Genomic DNA, 15845 nt, shown 5'->3' on the forward strand with positions numbered 1-15845 from the left:
ACTGAGTTATTTTAGGGAGGAAAGAAAAAAAGATCTTAGTTCTTTAATCTCCTCTTCACCCTTCAAGTCTCAGAACTGGTACCATCTCCTTCAAGAAGCAAACTTCTTCCCCCAGTTCGGACTGGGATCCCTTCCTTTGTACTCCGTAGGGTTGCATGTTTCCCTCATATAATCACAGCACTGAACACTTTGTTTCCTTCAACAGACACAAGAGTTTGATGGGGGCAAGGACTCTTGCATTATTTTTAAACCATAATATTCATATGAACCAGGCCAGGTTCACATTAGAGATTTGGGAAATGTTTACTGAATTGATGAAGAGACCAATCAAGGAAATTATATTCATCCCTCTTCTTTTATGAGGGGAGAAATTACAGGTCTTGTATGTCCTCATTCTTTCATCTACCGAGTTTCAATGATAAAGTAGAGACTATTCAAAATGCTAGAGATACTTTGATTAAGCAATAAGGTTAAAAATTTCATTATAATTTAGTAAATGTTGCTAAAAGTAAAAATGTTATGAGTCGACAAAGGTGGAGAAAGAGTGCACAGCCTCTCAAGAGAAGGTTTCCCTGGAGGTAGCATTTGAGTTGGGTTGTGTGGCTCAGTGGTAAAGAATTTGACTGCCAATGCAGGAGACGTGGGTTCAGTCCCTGGGTCGGGAAGATTCCCTGGAGGAGGAAATGGCAACCCACTCCAGTGTTCTTGCCTGGAGAATCCCATGGACAGGGGAGCCTGGTGGGCTACAGCCCGTGGGGTCACAAAGAGTTGGAAGTGACTGAGCACGTGTGCGTGTGAAAGATGAATAAGCACAGACAGAGGGCAAGCAGGCCTCTGGGCAGAGGATTGTGAGAAAATACAGCATGTTCAAACAATGAAAAGGACGGGGGAAGGACTGTGATGGAATTCAGGACTGGCAATACAGAAGCAGCTCGCGTGCATGCGTGAGCAGGTGCTTCAGCTGCGTCTGACTCTGCAACCCCACGGACTCTAGCCCACCAGACTCCTCTGTTCACGGGATTCTCCAGGCAAGAATACAGCAGTATGTTGCCATTTCCTTCTCCAGGGAAATCTGCCCAACCCAGGGATCGAACCCAGGTCCCCTGCACTGCAGGCAGCTTCTTTACCAACTGAGCCACCAGGGAAGAAAAAGTCAAATTAAACAAAATACGTATTTCCTTTACCTGGGATGCTTACACTCAACTTCTCTGGCAGAAGTTGTCAACTCCTTGGAAAATAAATCGCATTTTTCTTTGAAGTCTAATATTTAAATAATAATATTCTTACTGTCTTATAGTCATAATAATGTAGTAAAAGTAAGTAAATATTGCAAACTGAAGGACTTTCCATACCTGAGACACTTTGCCTGTTGGAATCTGAGTCCCCGTTACTGGAATTAGAATTGTTGGAGGAATTGTTGTCAACCCCTCCCAGAAGGGGGCGCAAGTGGCTTACTGAGACTTGTTCAATGAATGATGTTCCATACTTGCGAAAATACCACCATTCAAATATCTAGAACAGAAAAATAGAAAGCATGATTACGGTCCTGTTACCAGCTATAATTTTGTACATACTCATAAAATATGTTGTATCTACTAATTATGCCCACCTTAAATAGTGGTTTAAACATATTTATTCCTAAAAAATTGTTTAATTCTAAAAATTAAGAAATTTAACAAAAGTAAATACCATTTACATTTTAACTTCTCAGTGTTGTTTTATCCACTTAATACTGGCTTTTAAGGAAAATTTATATACACAGTCACGGTAAAAAAAACTTTGTTAAGAGTGCTCATTATTACTTTCCTCCAAATTTATATAATATTGATAATAAAATCACCATAGCTGAAAAGCAATTCCAGAAATAAGTACAAAGAAGCTAGTTTTAAAAGTGTGGCTTATGAAATATTCCAGTATTTGGCATTTTATATTCTGATAAAGTCATACCTGCATAAGACTTTTAAGACAGCAAAATCCATTTAAAAAAAAACAAACCAGCATCTCCTTAGAGAAATCCAGCTTTACAGGAAGAGTAATAGTTATCCCATTTCATGGACCTCTGGCACCCAACTGCTGAGAGATTCAGTAATGTCTGCCAACTCAGACGTGCTTTATAAACACTAGTATCTATTGTACACCTTTACCATTTGCTAGCTCACAAGCCTACCAATAATGTGCTGTTTGCAAAGAAGAAAAGAAATAACTTTCATTAAAAGAGGAAAGAAACAATGATGCTCACATGACTATACTGAAATCAGGACTCCTAAGCAAGGGGAAAGCAAGCGATCTCCCCCAACCCCTCCCACCTGCCCCACCTCCCCTTGAACACTTTCCATCACTGTCTGACGCTGCTCTCCCCACATCCTTTCCTGGCCTCCCTGTCTAATTTTGAATCTGTTCCATAAGCAGTCACAAATCATTACAGAGAAGAAATTTAAGAATCAACTATATCCCAGAGTCTCCTAGGAACAACTTTTATAATATAGAATGTGGAAATACATAAAATTAATTACCTTTATCCTTACTTATTTCATAAAAACAAGATGATGCCTCTCATCCCTTCATTTCAGTCTAAATGCCACCTCCTCAGAGCTCTTTCCTAGTCACCAGATCTACAGTCGGCTTCTCTTGCCTCTCTCAAAGCACCCTGCTTTTCTTCTTGGCAGCATTTATGACGTTTATTTAATATCTACATGTCCCACTAGAGTAAGAGTTTTGAAAGAGTGGAAAACATGTTTTGCTCATGATTGTATATCCAGGATTTGATAAATACTTAATGAATGAATGCAAAAAAACAAGTAATATACAATCAATGAAGCCAAAAATTTGTTCTTTGAAAAGATCAACAAAAGTGACAAAACCTTTAGCTATACTGGCCTCCCGAAAGAGAGGACTTAATGTTTTTAATGCATGAAAGAAGGGAAAAGTTAAGTTCTCTGTAATAGACTTTGGGCTATCATTTAAAAATTGGTTATTTCTCTGTTTTTTTCTACCAAAAATTCCTTTAAAAGACAGAAAGAACATCTACAAATGACCAGAAGGAACTATCAAACAAACCAAATGTTTGCAATCCTATAACAGGACAACTTGATTTAATGCCAAGGAGTTACCCCTTCTGACTCTATGAATTTTCACATGTTAAGACATTTAAGTAATCTGACTGGACAGACAAGGAGAATATGATGTAAAAGGGATAGGACTAGTCTATAATGTAGGAACAGGAGGAATAAGAGATGTTGTTTGAAGAAAGAACAGCATTCAAGAATGGTAAATTTATGAACCATAGATCCAGAAGGGAGTTTGTAACCTCAAGTGAGTTATTTTATCTATTTTAATATCAGTTTCTTCAACTATAAAGTGAAAATCACATTTGTTATTTATCCTTGAGTGTCCTTAATTTCACACTCATGTAAATCACGCAGATTCAAACCCCATGTAAAAGACTTAGTTCAGTGCTTGTTGCATAGCTGGTTCTCCAAAGAACAGCAGAGCTATTATTTATCACACTGGTGCTGTGCATACCTCCCCTAGGCAGCACAGCTCACACACCCCTCTTGTCACTCTACAGTTTAGGCTAATACAGCGTATTGTCTGCTACTAAATGGTTGGCTGAAAGGCCTGGTAATCATTGTGAAAAAGGAGGCTGCTCACCATTTGGTCCTGACCACCCAAAAAAAAAAAAAATTTTTGGCTTTGTCTTTATTGAAGGGAAGGAAGGCTCCAAAGGACCAGAACAGCGGTCACAGAACTGGCAATGGCTCTCAAATCACTTGTGGGAAAGAGCTTTCTTTGCCCCAAGACTCTGCTTTTTATATTCTGCTGCTTGGGCACCTGCCAGGCCTTCACTGATTCAGCAGCACAGCACTGAACACTCCGTAACAAGCATAGGCTGTGCTCCGGGGTCACAGAGCACAGATAGGGCCCCTGACACTACCGCTCCACGCCACAGGCCCACAGTGCCTCTCACACACACACACAAAACCCCACTTTGGGACTCTTTAAGATTTCTCTGTGAATCTAGTCGAATCAGAGAACCCCAGCACTAAAAGGAACCCTCAAGGCCCAGGAACCGTTTTATTTAGAATGCATGAGGGCTACATGTTAAGGCAGTCAAAAGTCACAAAGCTAACTCAGTCACTATTTAACCTGAAGCCTCAGTTCTTGTGCCACTAATCTTACTAGGGCCCTAAAACAAGACATCTTTTTATAAATCTCTTGCTCATTTTAACAGATTTTACCTGTCATTTTCCTTTTCAAATCTTCACTTCCAAATGCCCTCCTATTCTACTGTCTCTTTGCCTTCTTAGCTATCAAACGTAATCCAGATGTCTATCAAACGGGACTGGATAATACATCCCAAGGTATAAATGCTTCATATTAATGGGAGTATTTGCATTATAATAGGAGACAGACCTTCCACCCAGTATTTCTAACGCAAAAATAATAGACTTTAGTGAAGACTGGGTTATTCACGCAGCTGTTTGGAAGGCAGGGTCTTCTCAAGCCTGTCCTAGTACAGCTGTAGATGGAGCTTCTTACCCAGTTCAGACCTTTACACTGGGCCCACAATACCATGGGGCAGGTACTCCAATATGAATTAAAAGAACAGCTACCTAAAGGAAGTGGGACAGAACTTAAAGCCTTCTTAAACTTCAAACCAAAACCTCTAATCTGGGGTCTTAGCACCAATGATCTGTCCAATATCCTGAAACACAGCAGGCTTGGGCCAGAACCGCACAGTATTTTTAAAAAGTTGCACAGATCCAAATGGGCAGATGGTGTTATTTAACACGCACATATCTGGTGTCACTTTGAATTATTCTCCCTGGTGCAAAACCTACAATGTAAACAGCAAAGCTCTCATAAACAAATTTAGATTTTAAAATTAGCCCCTAGACATGCTAGTAGCTTAATGGAATTGCCATTGTGGAACAAAACAGTTTTTAAATCTGACAAATAAACATAAAATTAAAATATAAATTTATACATTTCATAGTCTTTTAAAATGCAATCTGTCTACACCAAGAACTATACAGATCAAGTAAGATGAGAACTGAAAAGCACCAATTAGATTTATCATTTGGGATGTAAATACGACCCTACCATCCTGCTGAAAGGTAAAGGCCCTAATATATTGCAAGACGCCAAGTTGTGTGCCTTGGTTGGTACTCTTGATTCTCTGGGGCTCAGTAATATAATGTGTAAAATAAAGTCACTCAGTTAATGTTGGATGGATGGATGGATGGTTGAAAACTGAATGGAGAGACGGCTGAAAGGTTGAACGGATGGATGATAAGGGTTGGTCTGGTGACTTGTGGGATACTGTCTAAATAAAGAGCAGGACCAATGAGAGATTTTGTGTTCATTCTGTTAGTTATAAAAAAGAGAGACCTACACATATTTGTTGGAAAGGAAAGAATCAAGTGGAACGAGAGAAACTGACGTGCAAAAGAGTACAAGTGACCAAAAGGCAGGACACCAAGAGCCCAGGAAGAACATTTACCCTGCCTCAGTAAGGTAACTTGCCATTTCTTCCTCTAAGACAGGGTGAATGGGCAGCATGAGTGCACAGACACATCCTATTTGGGAAGCAGAGCGTGAGATGAGCCATCTCACAGGGAAGAAGGCAGCAAACGGATGAAAAGTAGGTGACAGCAATCTTAGTGGAGATGCAGGTAAGGGTTATCGTCTGAGAATAAGGGAAGCGGGGGTGGATTGGGAATGTGAGGATTAGAGCAATGGTTTGGATCTATACCTTGTAGGACCAAAGGGCCATTGCTATACTCAGGACCCAGATCACACTTAAAACAAAGACTCATTTGTCAGGAACCCAGTTCTCTAGGCCTTGTAACATTCTCCATTACTATCGGATCAAGGAGCCCTGCAGCTGCAGGCTAGTGGAGATTCAGGTTTGCAGTTGGCCTAAGATGCAAACACCTCATTTTTACCTTCAAGGAAGGAACAAAAGTCTGGCAAAGAGGAAACAAATAAGGCCCTTTCATCTGTCTTGCACACCTAAAAGCTGAATCTTTCCTAAAGATGCCTAGATTCTTCCTATCCATTAAGACCTTCCCTTCTTGAATTGCATGTTTTGCATATATAACACTTCTTTCTCTTCACTTATTGGGACTTTCCTATCTTACTCAAAAATGCTTAAAAAAAAAAATTTTTTTTTTAAATGCTTCAAGATTTCCACAGAGAAGCACCATGATGATTCCACACCAATTCCATTAAACCCATGGGAAACACAAAGATGTCACAGACTGAAATTGGTTATGTGTTTCCCAAGGACTAAAGTAGATGGTGATATCACAGGATAGATACAGCTATGATAGAGACTGAAAAGGAAATATGAAACTCTGGCAGTCTACTTTCAAATAGACTGCAAAATTGACACCTGCTCTAAGTCTTCAGAAATACATTTGGTGGTAAACAGATTTTTGGCAAGAGGCAATCTTCTAGGCTTAAAGAAGATAAACCAAGGCAGTTGGCATGTGTTATGGTAATATCTGAAACCTTTTTAGGAGTTTCCTGTTAGAATTCTCAAGTAGATCCTTTTCTCTGTACCATGAACTGTTTCAAAGTCCCTCCCAATTCCTCATGACAATTTTCTTTCTTTCTTTCTTTCTTTTTTTAAAACACTCCTGGCTCCTTCCTATTTTGTTTAGAAGTACTGAAGAGCTGTGGTACAGGACTTGGTCTTCTGCCTCCTTGACCTCAGCCAATCGCCCTAGCAGCCGTCTGTTCCCCTAACCAGTTGAGGGGGAGGTGTAAAGAACTTGTCTTCATGTCCTTCCACTTCCATTCCTGGCCTCCTACTGCCAAGGCTTCAAGAAAATAAAAAAGACAGAGAACTGAGGTTCTCTTCAAGGTCAACAGCCAGTGATCCATCTCCACCTCAGTGTCTGCATTGCAGCATTAATGACTATAACCTCAACAAGAGGATCACTGTCCTGGGGTAAAGTCACCTAGCGACCACTGACAACTGGAAGATATGAGCCTTTGCCATGATGCCCAAAGCTCTGTCAGCTAATCCTGGGGGCTAGCTTTCTTCCAGGGATTCTGACTTGGTTAGTCTGGAGTGGTATTCAGAATCCATCACTTTAAACAAGCTCCCAGATAATTCCCAGACACAGTCAGTTAATTCATTTGCTCACTGAATCTATGTCCATTCAACAAATATTTAAGAATTAGCAAGGCATTGCACAGATATATTTTCAGCCTATATGATGCTTCCATCACAGAGAGGATATGATCATAAATGTCATAAATGAAATTATAAATTGTGGTAAGTGATGCTTTATGTTCTAGACTAACCAAATCTGACCTAAGCCACAGATGATTGGAAAAAGTTTCCTCCAGAGATGTTTATAGTCTCTCTGCCTCCCTCTTTCTTTTTTCTTCTTTTTTCTTTTCCTTTTCTTCATTTTGCTTTCTTATCTACCTGGTCCACTTCTGTGGGTCTGTTAAAAGGAACACATCACCCACTAGACACTGCTGCAACCCATCTTCCTATTCAACACATTTATGAGATGCACAATGATGCTGGGAAAAAGCAGTGAAAATTTAATCTTCCTTATACTCTTACCTAGCAAGGTAACCTGACAAGTCATAGGTTTTCTGGATGCCTATTCCTTAGGTTTTTACTGACTTAAACTGGATGACTTCTGAGGGTTCCTTCCTCTAGCCCTGCAACTGCATTATTTTCAAGTCAAGTGGAGGTCAAGATTTTAGATGAATGAAAAAGAGTTGAAAGGAGCCATAACAATCTTCTAGTCCCACTCCCTTACTTTTAAACAGGAGGGGACAGAGGGCATGGTCAGACAGATCCAAATTCAAATCCCACCATCTGTCTGTTATATGTATTCTTGGCAAAATTACGTAAATTTTGTGTCGGTTTATGCTCAGCAAGCTGGCTTAAAACTCAACATTCAAAAAACGAAAATCATGGGATCTGGTCCCATCACTTCATGGCAAATTGATGGGGAAACAATGGAAACAATGACAGAGTTAATTTTCCTGGGCTCCAAAATCACTTGTGGATGGTAACTGCAGTCATGAAATTAAAAGACACTTCCTCCTTGGAAGAAAAGCTATGACAAATGTAGACAGCATATTAAAAAGCAGAGACATCACTTTGCCTACAAAGGTTTGTATAGTCAAAGCTACAGTTTTTCCAATAGTCATGTATGGATGTGAGAGCTGGACAATAAAAATGACCATGTGCCAAAGAATTGATGCTTTTGAACTGTGGTGCTGGAGAAGACTCTTGAGAGACCCTTGGACTACAAGAAGATCAAACCAGTCAATCTTACAGGAAACCAACCCTGAATATTCATTGAAAGGACTGATGCTGAAGCTGAAGCTCCAATACTTGGGCCATCTGATGCAAAGAGTTGACATATTGGAAAAGCCCCTGATGCTGGGAAAGACTGAAGGCAGAAGGAGAAGGGGATGACAGAGGATGAGATGGCTGGATGGCATCACCAACTCAATGGACATGAGTCTGAGCAAACTCCAGGAGATGGTGAAGGACAGGGAAGCCTGGTGTGCTGCAGTCCATGGTGTTGCAAAGAGTTGGACATGACTGAGTGACTGAACAACAACAAAAATATTCAACAGCATAGAGGCACTGGCTATTCAACCACTTAGAATTTCAATAAAGTTAATATTAGAATTCACTTAGAATTAAATGAAATAATATATTCAAAGTGCTTAAAACAGTACCTGGCACAGAGTCGAAAACACAACAAAAGGGCCTTTATTTACAACTGATTCCTATCTAATTATTATCTCTTCTTTCACCTTCCTGAAAACTATTGTTTTACACTGGATCCCTGAATTAACTCTTTTATTTACTATTTTAATTTTCTTTTTTATTCTTGATTCTCATTTTTAAAAATTATGCTTTGACTGCCTTTTCCCATATCCCTCTATTGAACATATATGCATAACCTGCAGGCATAGGAGCATGTCTAACACATTATTGGGGATACAGGGGTATATTACAAATGTCAGTATGGCAGCATTTTCTCATTCTACCAACATTTTGAGAAATTAAGGGGAGCATTTTCTCCACATATCTACCTTTCCATTCTCAAAAGCAAAAATAAAACCCAAAAATGTTTTCCATAGAAATAAACATCACCCACAGAGGCCACGTCAAGCAGACTGGGCCTGTCCTTCCTAGAGCAGATAAAAGACTACATTGGTGGGTTTGGACTGTGGTAACAGGTGCAGTTCCTGTGGCTGGAACTGGGCTGAGATGAGAAGTATTGTGACAAGTGGGTAGAGGGGCAGCATGAAGTTCAGCAAGGATAGAGGTGCCTGGATGGGGTATGGGCCTGGGAACTGTAAGGGAAGAGTGAGAAGTAGGTGGTGTAACAAACTCATTGCGAGCTTTCAACTTGTAAAATTAAGAGATAGCAGTGATATCTAGTAAAATACATGCTGCTAAGTTCTCATTTATTTTTAAACTAGTGTAAAAGAAAGCAACATTTGCCAAACACATCTTATTTCTATGTATGTTGTTCAGTTAATTGAGTTTTCCTTCATAGGGTAAAAATAGTAGGGGTTTTGTTTGTGTTTAGCTCTCTTTGCCTAAGACATCACACTGGATGAAAACTTCAGCCTCCAGCATAGGAATCCTGAGGTCCCCAAACAAGAAATTTCCTCAGGGGCAGCCCCGCAGCTTCTGTGTTCATCCCCCGGCTCCCTTGACATTGCTCAGGAAAGAGTAGTTAGGTAATTGTCTCTCTGGTGCCAGGAAACTGCTATGCAACTCTATGCACACGGCTATTTCGCAAAGCACCTGCTCCTTTATTCCAATGCTACCTCTCCATGAAACGCACTTGACAGAAAGGAACAGTAGCTGAAGAGAAACCTCAGCCCAGGGTGCATCTCAAGGGCTAGCAAAGCTGCGTCCCCAAGAGTCGATAGCCCCAGTGTCAACAATCTCTAAAGCAGGAGCCTGAAGCAAACGAGAGCTATTTCCACACATGGTAGTGACTTTGACCTCAGTATAAACCAAGCATTTTTGAGAAGGCCTTTCAAAATCTTCCCACATCAGAGGATTTCCTTTGCACAAAGTTTCATGTCAGTCAGGAGAACCCTCTACTTACTAAGACAGCAACAAAGCAAATATATCATAAAACAACACAGCAGTGAGCACCAGGCATCAGCAACTGCAATCCACACACAGGGAGAAAGCGTCGCCAGCCTAGGTCTGCAAAGGTGGTCATGGTCCAAGGAAACCCCTTTATTCAGAGGCGAGAAGCAGGTGGATGGAACGTCACCATCCCTACATGAGAAGGGAAAATGACTGTTGGGCTTAGCTCACCAGAGTGAATCTCTGGAGAAGGAAATGGCAACTCACTCCAGTATTCTTGCCTGGAGAATCCCATGCACAGAGGAGCCTGGTGGACAACAGTCCAGGGGGTTGCAAAGAGTCAGACACGACTGAACCAAGCACACACACCAGAGTGAGAGGAAACAACCTGCACGCTGGTGATTACTGTACAGGCTGATGAACCCACACCGAGATACCGCTGCAACAAAAGTCAGGCCTGCCACTGTTCAGAAGCTAGAAAAGCAGCTGAGAACTGAACCAGTGAAAGTGAAAGGCACTCAGTCGGGTCTGACTCTTTGCAACCCCATGGACTGTTGTCTGCCAGGCTCCTCTGTCCATGGGGATTCTCCAGGCAAGAACACTGGAGTGGGTAGCTGATCCCTTCTCTGGGGGATCTTCCTGACCCAGGGATCGAAACCAGGTCTCCTGCATTGCAGGCGGATTCTTTAACGTCTGAGACACCCACTTAACCAGAGAGGTGGTGAAATGAGTGATAAAAGCACAGGCTCAGGTGCAAGCCAGACCGGGTTGAAATCCTGCTCCACCATTTGCCAGCTACGTGATCTAAGGCAGGTTACTTCCTATCTAACTTAGGTATTAGTAAAATGAAAACAATACTAGTAGCTACCTCATTGTATTTTTTTCTTGCCCATGTCTCTATAAAATAGTAATCACAGCATTATGTACAGAGAGGGAAAAACTTTCTAAAACCTCTTTATCCTCAAAGATTCTTAAAATAAATTTAACTATATTAGAGTGATTCCACTAGTTTAGATGGCTCCCTTTAAGGTCACTTAAAGAAAATTACTGTAAGTATTATAACTTATTACACTTCACTATTTGTTTTAGAGCATAAGGCAATGGAACCAATGTGATAATAAAAATGATTATCATACTGCTTTTTGCCTATTTGGGATCTTTTTTTCAAGGAAGCAATAGGGAAATATATGTAAATTTTAGAAGAAAAGGAGATGAAGGGGGGGAAGCTTAGCACTGCCACATCTATGTCAATACATTTAAAGAAACTAAGCTATATTTCTCCTGATCTTGATTATGTCCAATAATCCATTTTGAAAACAGTAATGAAGGAAAAACACTTTAGCTTAACTGAGTCACACTTGCTATAGAGTATCTCAGACATTAGAATTTGACACAGAATTACATCTTCCTTTATTTTCCATTTTGCCTACATTTTGTTTTTCCCTTCAACAAAAGTAGCATACAATTTAAAAAAAAAATTCTTTTCATATATATTTTAAAAACATAAAAATAAATAAATAAATAAAAAATAAATAAAAAAATAAAAACATAATCTGGACAGTGCAAGGCTTCTATCAGGTCTCCCACCCAACATACACAGACATGCAATAATTGTAAGCTGCTGCTGTGTATTCTTGCAGAGTTTTTTCCTACACATATATAACATATATATTAATAATCAGCACATTTTTAAATAGGAAGAATTCCACCACTTACCAAAATAAGCCCTGATATTAGTGAGGAAGTTCCTGTTAGGGCCACGTAGAACTTCGGTGTTAATGTGTTCAAAAACATGCTCACTGAAAAAGAAGAAAGAGGGAGAAGAACAGGGAATGCATGAGTATATCATCAGTAAAACCAACTCTCATTTTTCTTTCTGGTGAAATCATTTGTTTCTGATGACAAGAGTTATTAGAATCATAGCCAAGTGCCATTAAAATGCTTTAGCATCACACAGGCTCTGAATACTAGGTTCAAGTTGTATATCCTAAAACAACTACATACAAGAAAGAAAGAGCAGTTTTGAAAACTATTGTTGTGAACAATTTTCATGAATTTATAGCCACTGAAGAGTCAAATCAAAGCTGGTTACTAAACTGTTAAGAGGAATGGAAGGTCCCCTGACCCACACATCAGAGTTTTTGATGAGCCAACAAGTGGTAGTTCAACCTTAAAACAAACAAAAATTAACTATATTAAAGATTTATTAAAGATCCTAATACTATGATCACCCCTGAAAAAGAAATGTTAGCATATATTAATTCAGTTTTTTCAACTAACTTATAAAGTTGTTAGACTGCTCATCAAAGTAATCAGACTCAGTGGAGAAAAGATGAAAACTAAACCAATAAAAATGGAAGTACAGTGGTAAGACTAGCTGCTGCCACTCCGTTCAAATCAATACTACAGCAGATCTGGTTGCCCACTAAGCAAGGTCACTTACGCATTTTATAAGTACATTTTAAGTCATCATTCATACCTAGAAATGGCACAAAACTTTGCAAACCAAACAACAATTGACCTAAATGGTCTTTTGCTTGCATATTCACATTTCTTAACTGAAGTGTTTGTGGAAGAGGATCATATCCAGTCCTGTTTCAATGAAGAACATTATAAGTAGGACTTTTATGTCATTAGGGGAAAAGACTTTGGCATTTGTCCCGAGCTCAGCCCAGAAAGCAAAGTCACCAACATGAACAGAGATCCCATGCTCTCTCATTCAACAAATGTTTCTCTCTGCTTATGAATGAGACTGTGGACAAAGAATGGAAGCATGAATCAGACATAGCTCCCGCCCTCTAGAAGGCCAAAGCCTAGCTGGGAACAGAAAAGTAAACAAACAATCACCAGACGGTGATTTTTTGTTAAGGGCATTTTTTTGATAAGAGCATAGAAGGGTCCTGTGCACAGAATTTTATGAAAACACCTAAAAGGTATGCATCTCAGTCTGGGGGGACAGGAAGACGTCCAGGAGAGTAAGCAGGAGTTAACCACACCAAAGTGGGCAGGAGGAAGAAAGGAGGGCCGTGTGAGTGAAGGACAGGGCCTGCTTTGAGGCCCTGAGGAAAGAGCACAGCCTTCCCAGATATTTGTGGACCTTTCCAAAGGCAGAGATGTAGAAGGATGCACTGATTCCATCTTTCCTGACAATGGGCCTGGTCTCAGCAAACCCTCCTCCCCCAATACCCACTTTAATCAAACATGTTTGAGGGACTCGTGGTCTATCATTTGCCATCACAAATCTGGACTAACGAAGTGCTCTGTCAAAAGCCACAACATGACTCCTTCAGGGAAGTAGAGGAAGGCACAGAAGGAGGGATGGGCCTAGGGCTGTAAGACAAAAGAGGTACAGTGGACATGTTGTTCTGCATTTGGCCATTAAAAAAAACAAAACTGTGGTTTGTCACTTCTACATAACAGTCTAAATAGAAGGAGGCAGATTTCTAAAAAGATAAAAAAAAAAAAATCAAACAATTCTAGTTACAAACCTAAAGCTTGTAACTGACAGTCTGATTCTGAGGTGCCTAAAAGTCTCAAAATTCCCCTCCTCACACTATGAATGATTCAACATTTCCTTGTTTTTTTTTTAAGTCACCAAAATAGACCATTCACTTTGTTATTCTGTAATTATGGACATTCATATCTGTACCATACACTTCTCAGTAAGTTTCTGGGGACACAGAATTCAATGGAATCCATTTCTAAAAGAAAAAGGGAAAGCACTGCCTGAATTGTGAAGTGCTTTGGTAGTCCAGCTAAAAGTATAAAGCAGTGGAGAGAAAAAGATTGGCTACTGAAAAATTACTGATCCACTAGAGATAAAAGATTGAAGAACCAATTGACAAGTGAAAAAATTATGTGAGTTTTTAAAAGAGAGAAAAATAAACATTCTATACATTCAGTTTTACTTAAAATTATATAGCAACCATCAGAAACAATTAAAGCATGCTTCGCTACTACATCCAGTTATATACACCAGAGCTGGGAGAGAGAAAGGGGGGTACTAAAAGAAATAGACAGAGAATGAGAGAAGTAGAGATAGAAGCATTTATAGAGAGTGGAAGGTGTTCATTTAATAACCTACTAATTTTATAGTCTTACTAGATATTCTGGGTAACATTAAGACATGGCATTTGGCAATTCTGGGCACAAATATCAATAATTAGTACTTGCCATTTGAATTTATCTATGTATTTAAAGTTTACAATAGCAGTTTCACAGACTGGAGAACTCAATGCTCACTTCAACTCTGTGAGGGCAATATTATCATTCATCTTATTTCATAGCTGGTGGTTGGGCAAAGCCCTCATACAGTTATCCAGCCCCCAGAGCTCAGGCTCATGTTATCAAGGGTGCACATGAGGACACAGCTGAGAAGCATAAAGGAATAAAACAGCAAAAGGAAAGCAGCAGTCGTGCATCTGAAAGGGAGAGGAAGCTCTAAAGGAGAGATACTAAAAGATGGATGATTTTACTGCTACTCCCTGGGGGGGGGGATTGGGGGGGCCTAGAGGGGTGGCGGGAGAAGGCAGGATGCCACCCTGAAAGGAAGCGTCTAGTTAAATATTCCTCCGTTAAATGAGAGCCGCGCATTGCAAACCAGACTGTCTTAAACCTAGGAATACCTTGCCTACTTTCATCAGAGTCACTAGAAATTATTTTTGAAAATATGAGGGAGGGCCTGCTGAAATACCTAAAAATTAGACAGAAAACCTTGGGGAGTATAGTTTGAAACATAAACTGGATATTTCCTGACATCTATAGATATAGGAATACTATCTCCACAGCTGCTGGGACTCGGGCAAAACAAATGGTAGAGACTAATCTAGCTTTGGTAAGAATCAACTCATAAAATTAAAAACTTAGTTAGAATGCTTTTCATCTGACCTTGCTGGACACACTAACAGGTCACTACTCAAAGAATATTGTGTCAATTATTCAAGGGTGGCCAGCCTCAGGGACTGTTTCTTCAGTCCCTGTTCTGAAGATGCTGAATTTTAGTCGCGTCTGACTCTTAGTGACCCCAGGGATGTAGTCCACCAGGTTCTTCTGTCCATGGGGATTCTCCAGGCAAGAATACCAGAGTGGGTTGCCTTGCCCTTCTCCAGGGGATCTTCCCAACCCAGGGATCAAACCCAGGTCTCCTGCATTGCAGGCAGACTCTACCATCTGAGACACCCGGGAAGTCAAAACTTGGCACAGTCTGGAATTAAGTACAAGTCTGAGAAGAAACTAGGTAGGAGGGGTGGGTAAATGAATTGAAGACTCAGTGACCTTTCTGGATCACACAAGAGAGGAGGTAAGAAGATAATGCAACATGTCAACTGTGGAAAGTCAAGAATCACCCCTGTGAGCCAGGAACTAGAATACCAGAGGGCTTACTCAGGAGTCACGTGGGTGGCCCTGTGAGGTCCTGTCTGTGAGGAGCCAGCCCTGTTTCTGGCCCTTGTGACAGCAAGAGTCTTCCTGCATATTCTTCAGAGCACAAACAATTCCCAAACTACACTCCTGGAGAACACCCTCAACACATAACGCTTAAAGAGTGTTTCACTCCTCAAGATATATTCTACTTCATACAAGCCTTTGAACGAACAGGTTAAGGCAGCATCAAAGACTAGGAGGTACTGACTAGACAGAACTGAATATGCAGTGTGATAAAATCTACAACACCCAAAAACATGGGTCTGCTTTGTCCCTTGTGCCATTTAATGCCTTGCTAAAATAGGACATGTGAAGT

The 15845-nt window shown here is 40.3% G+C and overlaps 1 protein-coding gene across 10 annotated transcripts in view; it reads right to left on the reverse strand.

The window, feature by feature from the left end:
* The window catches only part of ST7 (suppression of tumorigenicity 7), a 253196-nt gene that overhangs the window by 104812 nt on the left and 132539 nt on the right, over positions 1-15845 (reverse strand). For all 10 annotated transcript variants that reach the window (XM_043463117.1, XM_043463119.1, XM_043463122.1 and 7 more), the window contains exons 2-3: positions 11825-11907; positions 1353-1512 (exon numbers count right to left, since the gene is read on the reverse strand). In XM_043463117.1, coding sequence (XP_043319052.1) covers positions 1353-1512; positions 11825-11907 — 243 coding nt within the window. The remainder of the gene's footprint in view (positions 1-1352; positions 1513-11824; positions 11908-15845) is intronic.

This window comes from Cervus canadensis, chromosome 3 (genome assembly GCF_019320065.1).
Source record: "Cervus canadensis isolate Bull #8, Minnesota chromosome 3, ASM1932006v1, whole genome shotgun sequence".
Lineage (NCBI taxonomy): Eukaryota > Metazoa > Chordata > Mammalia > Artiodactyla > Cervidae > Cervus > Cervus canadensis.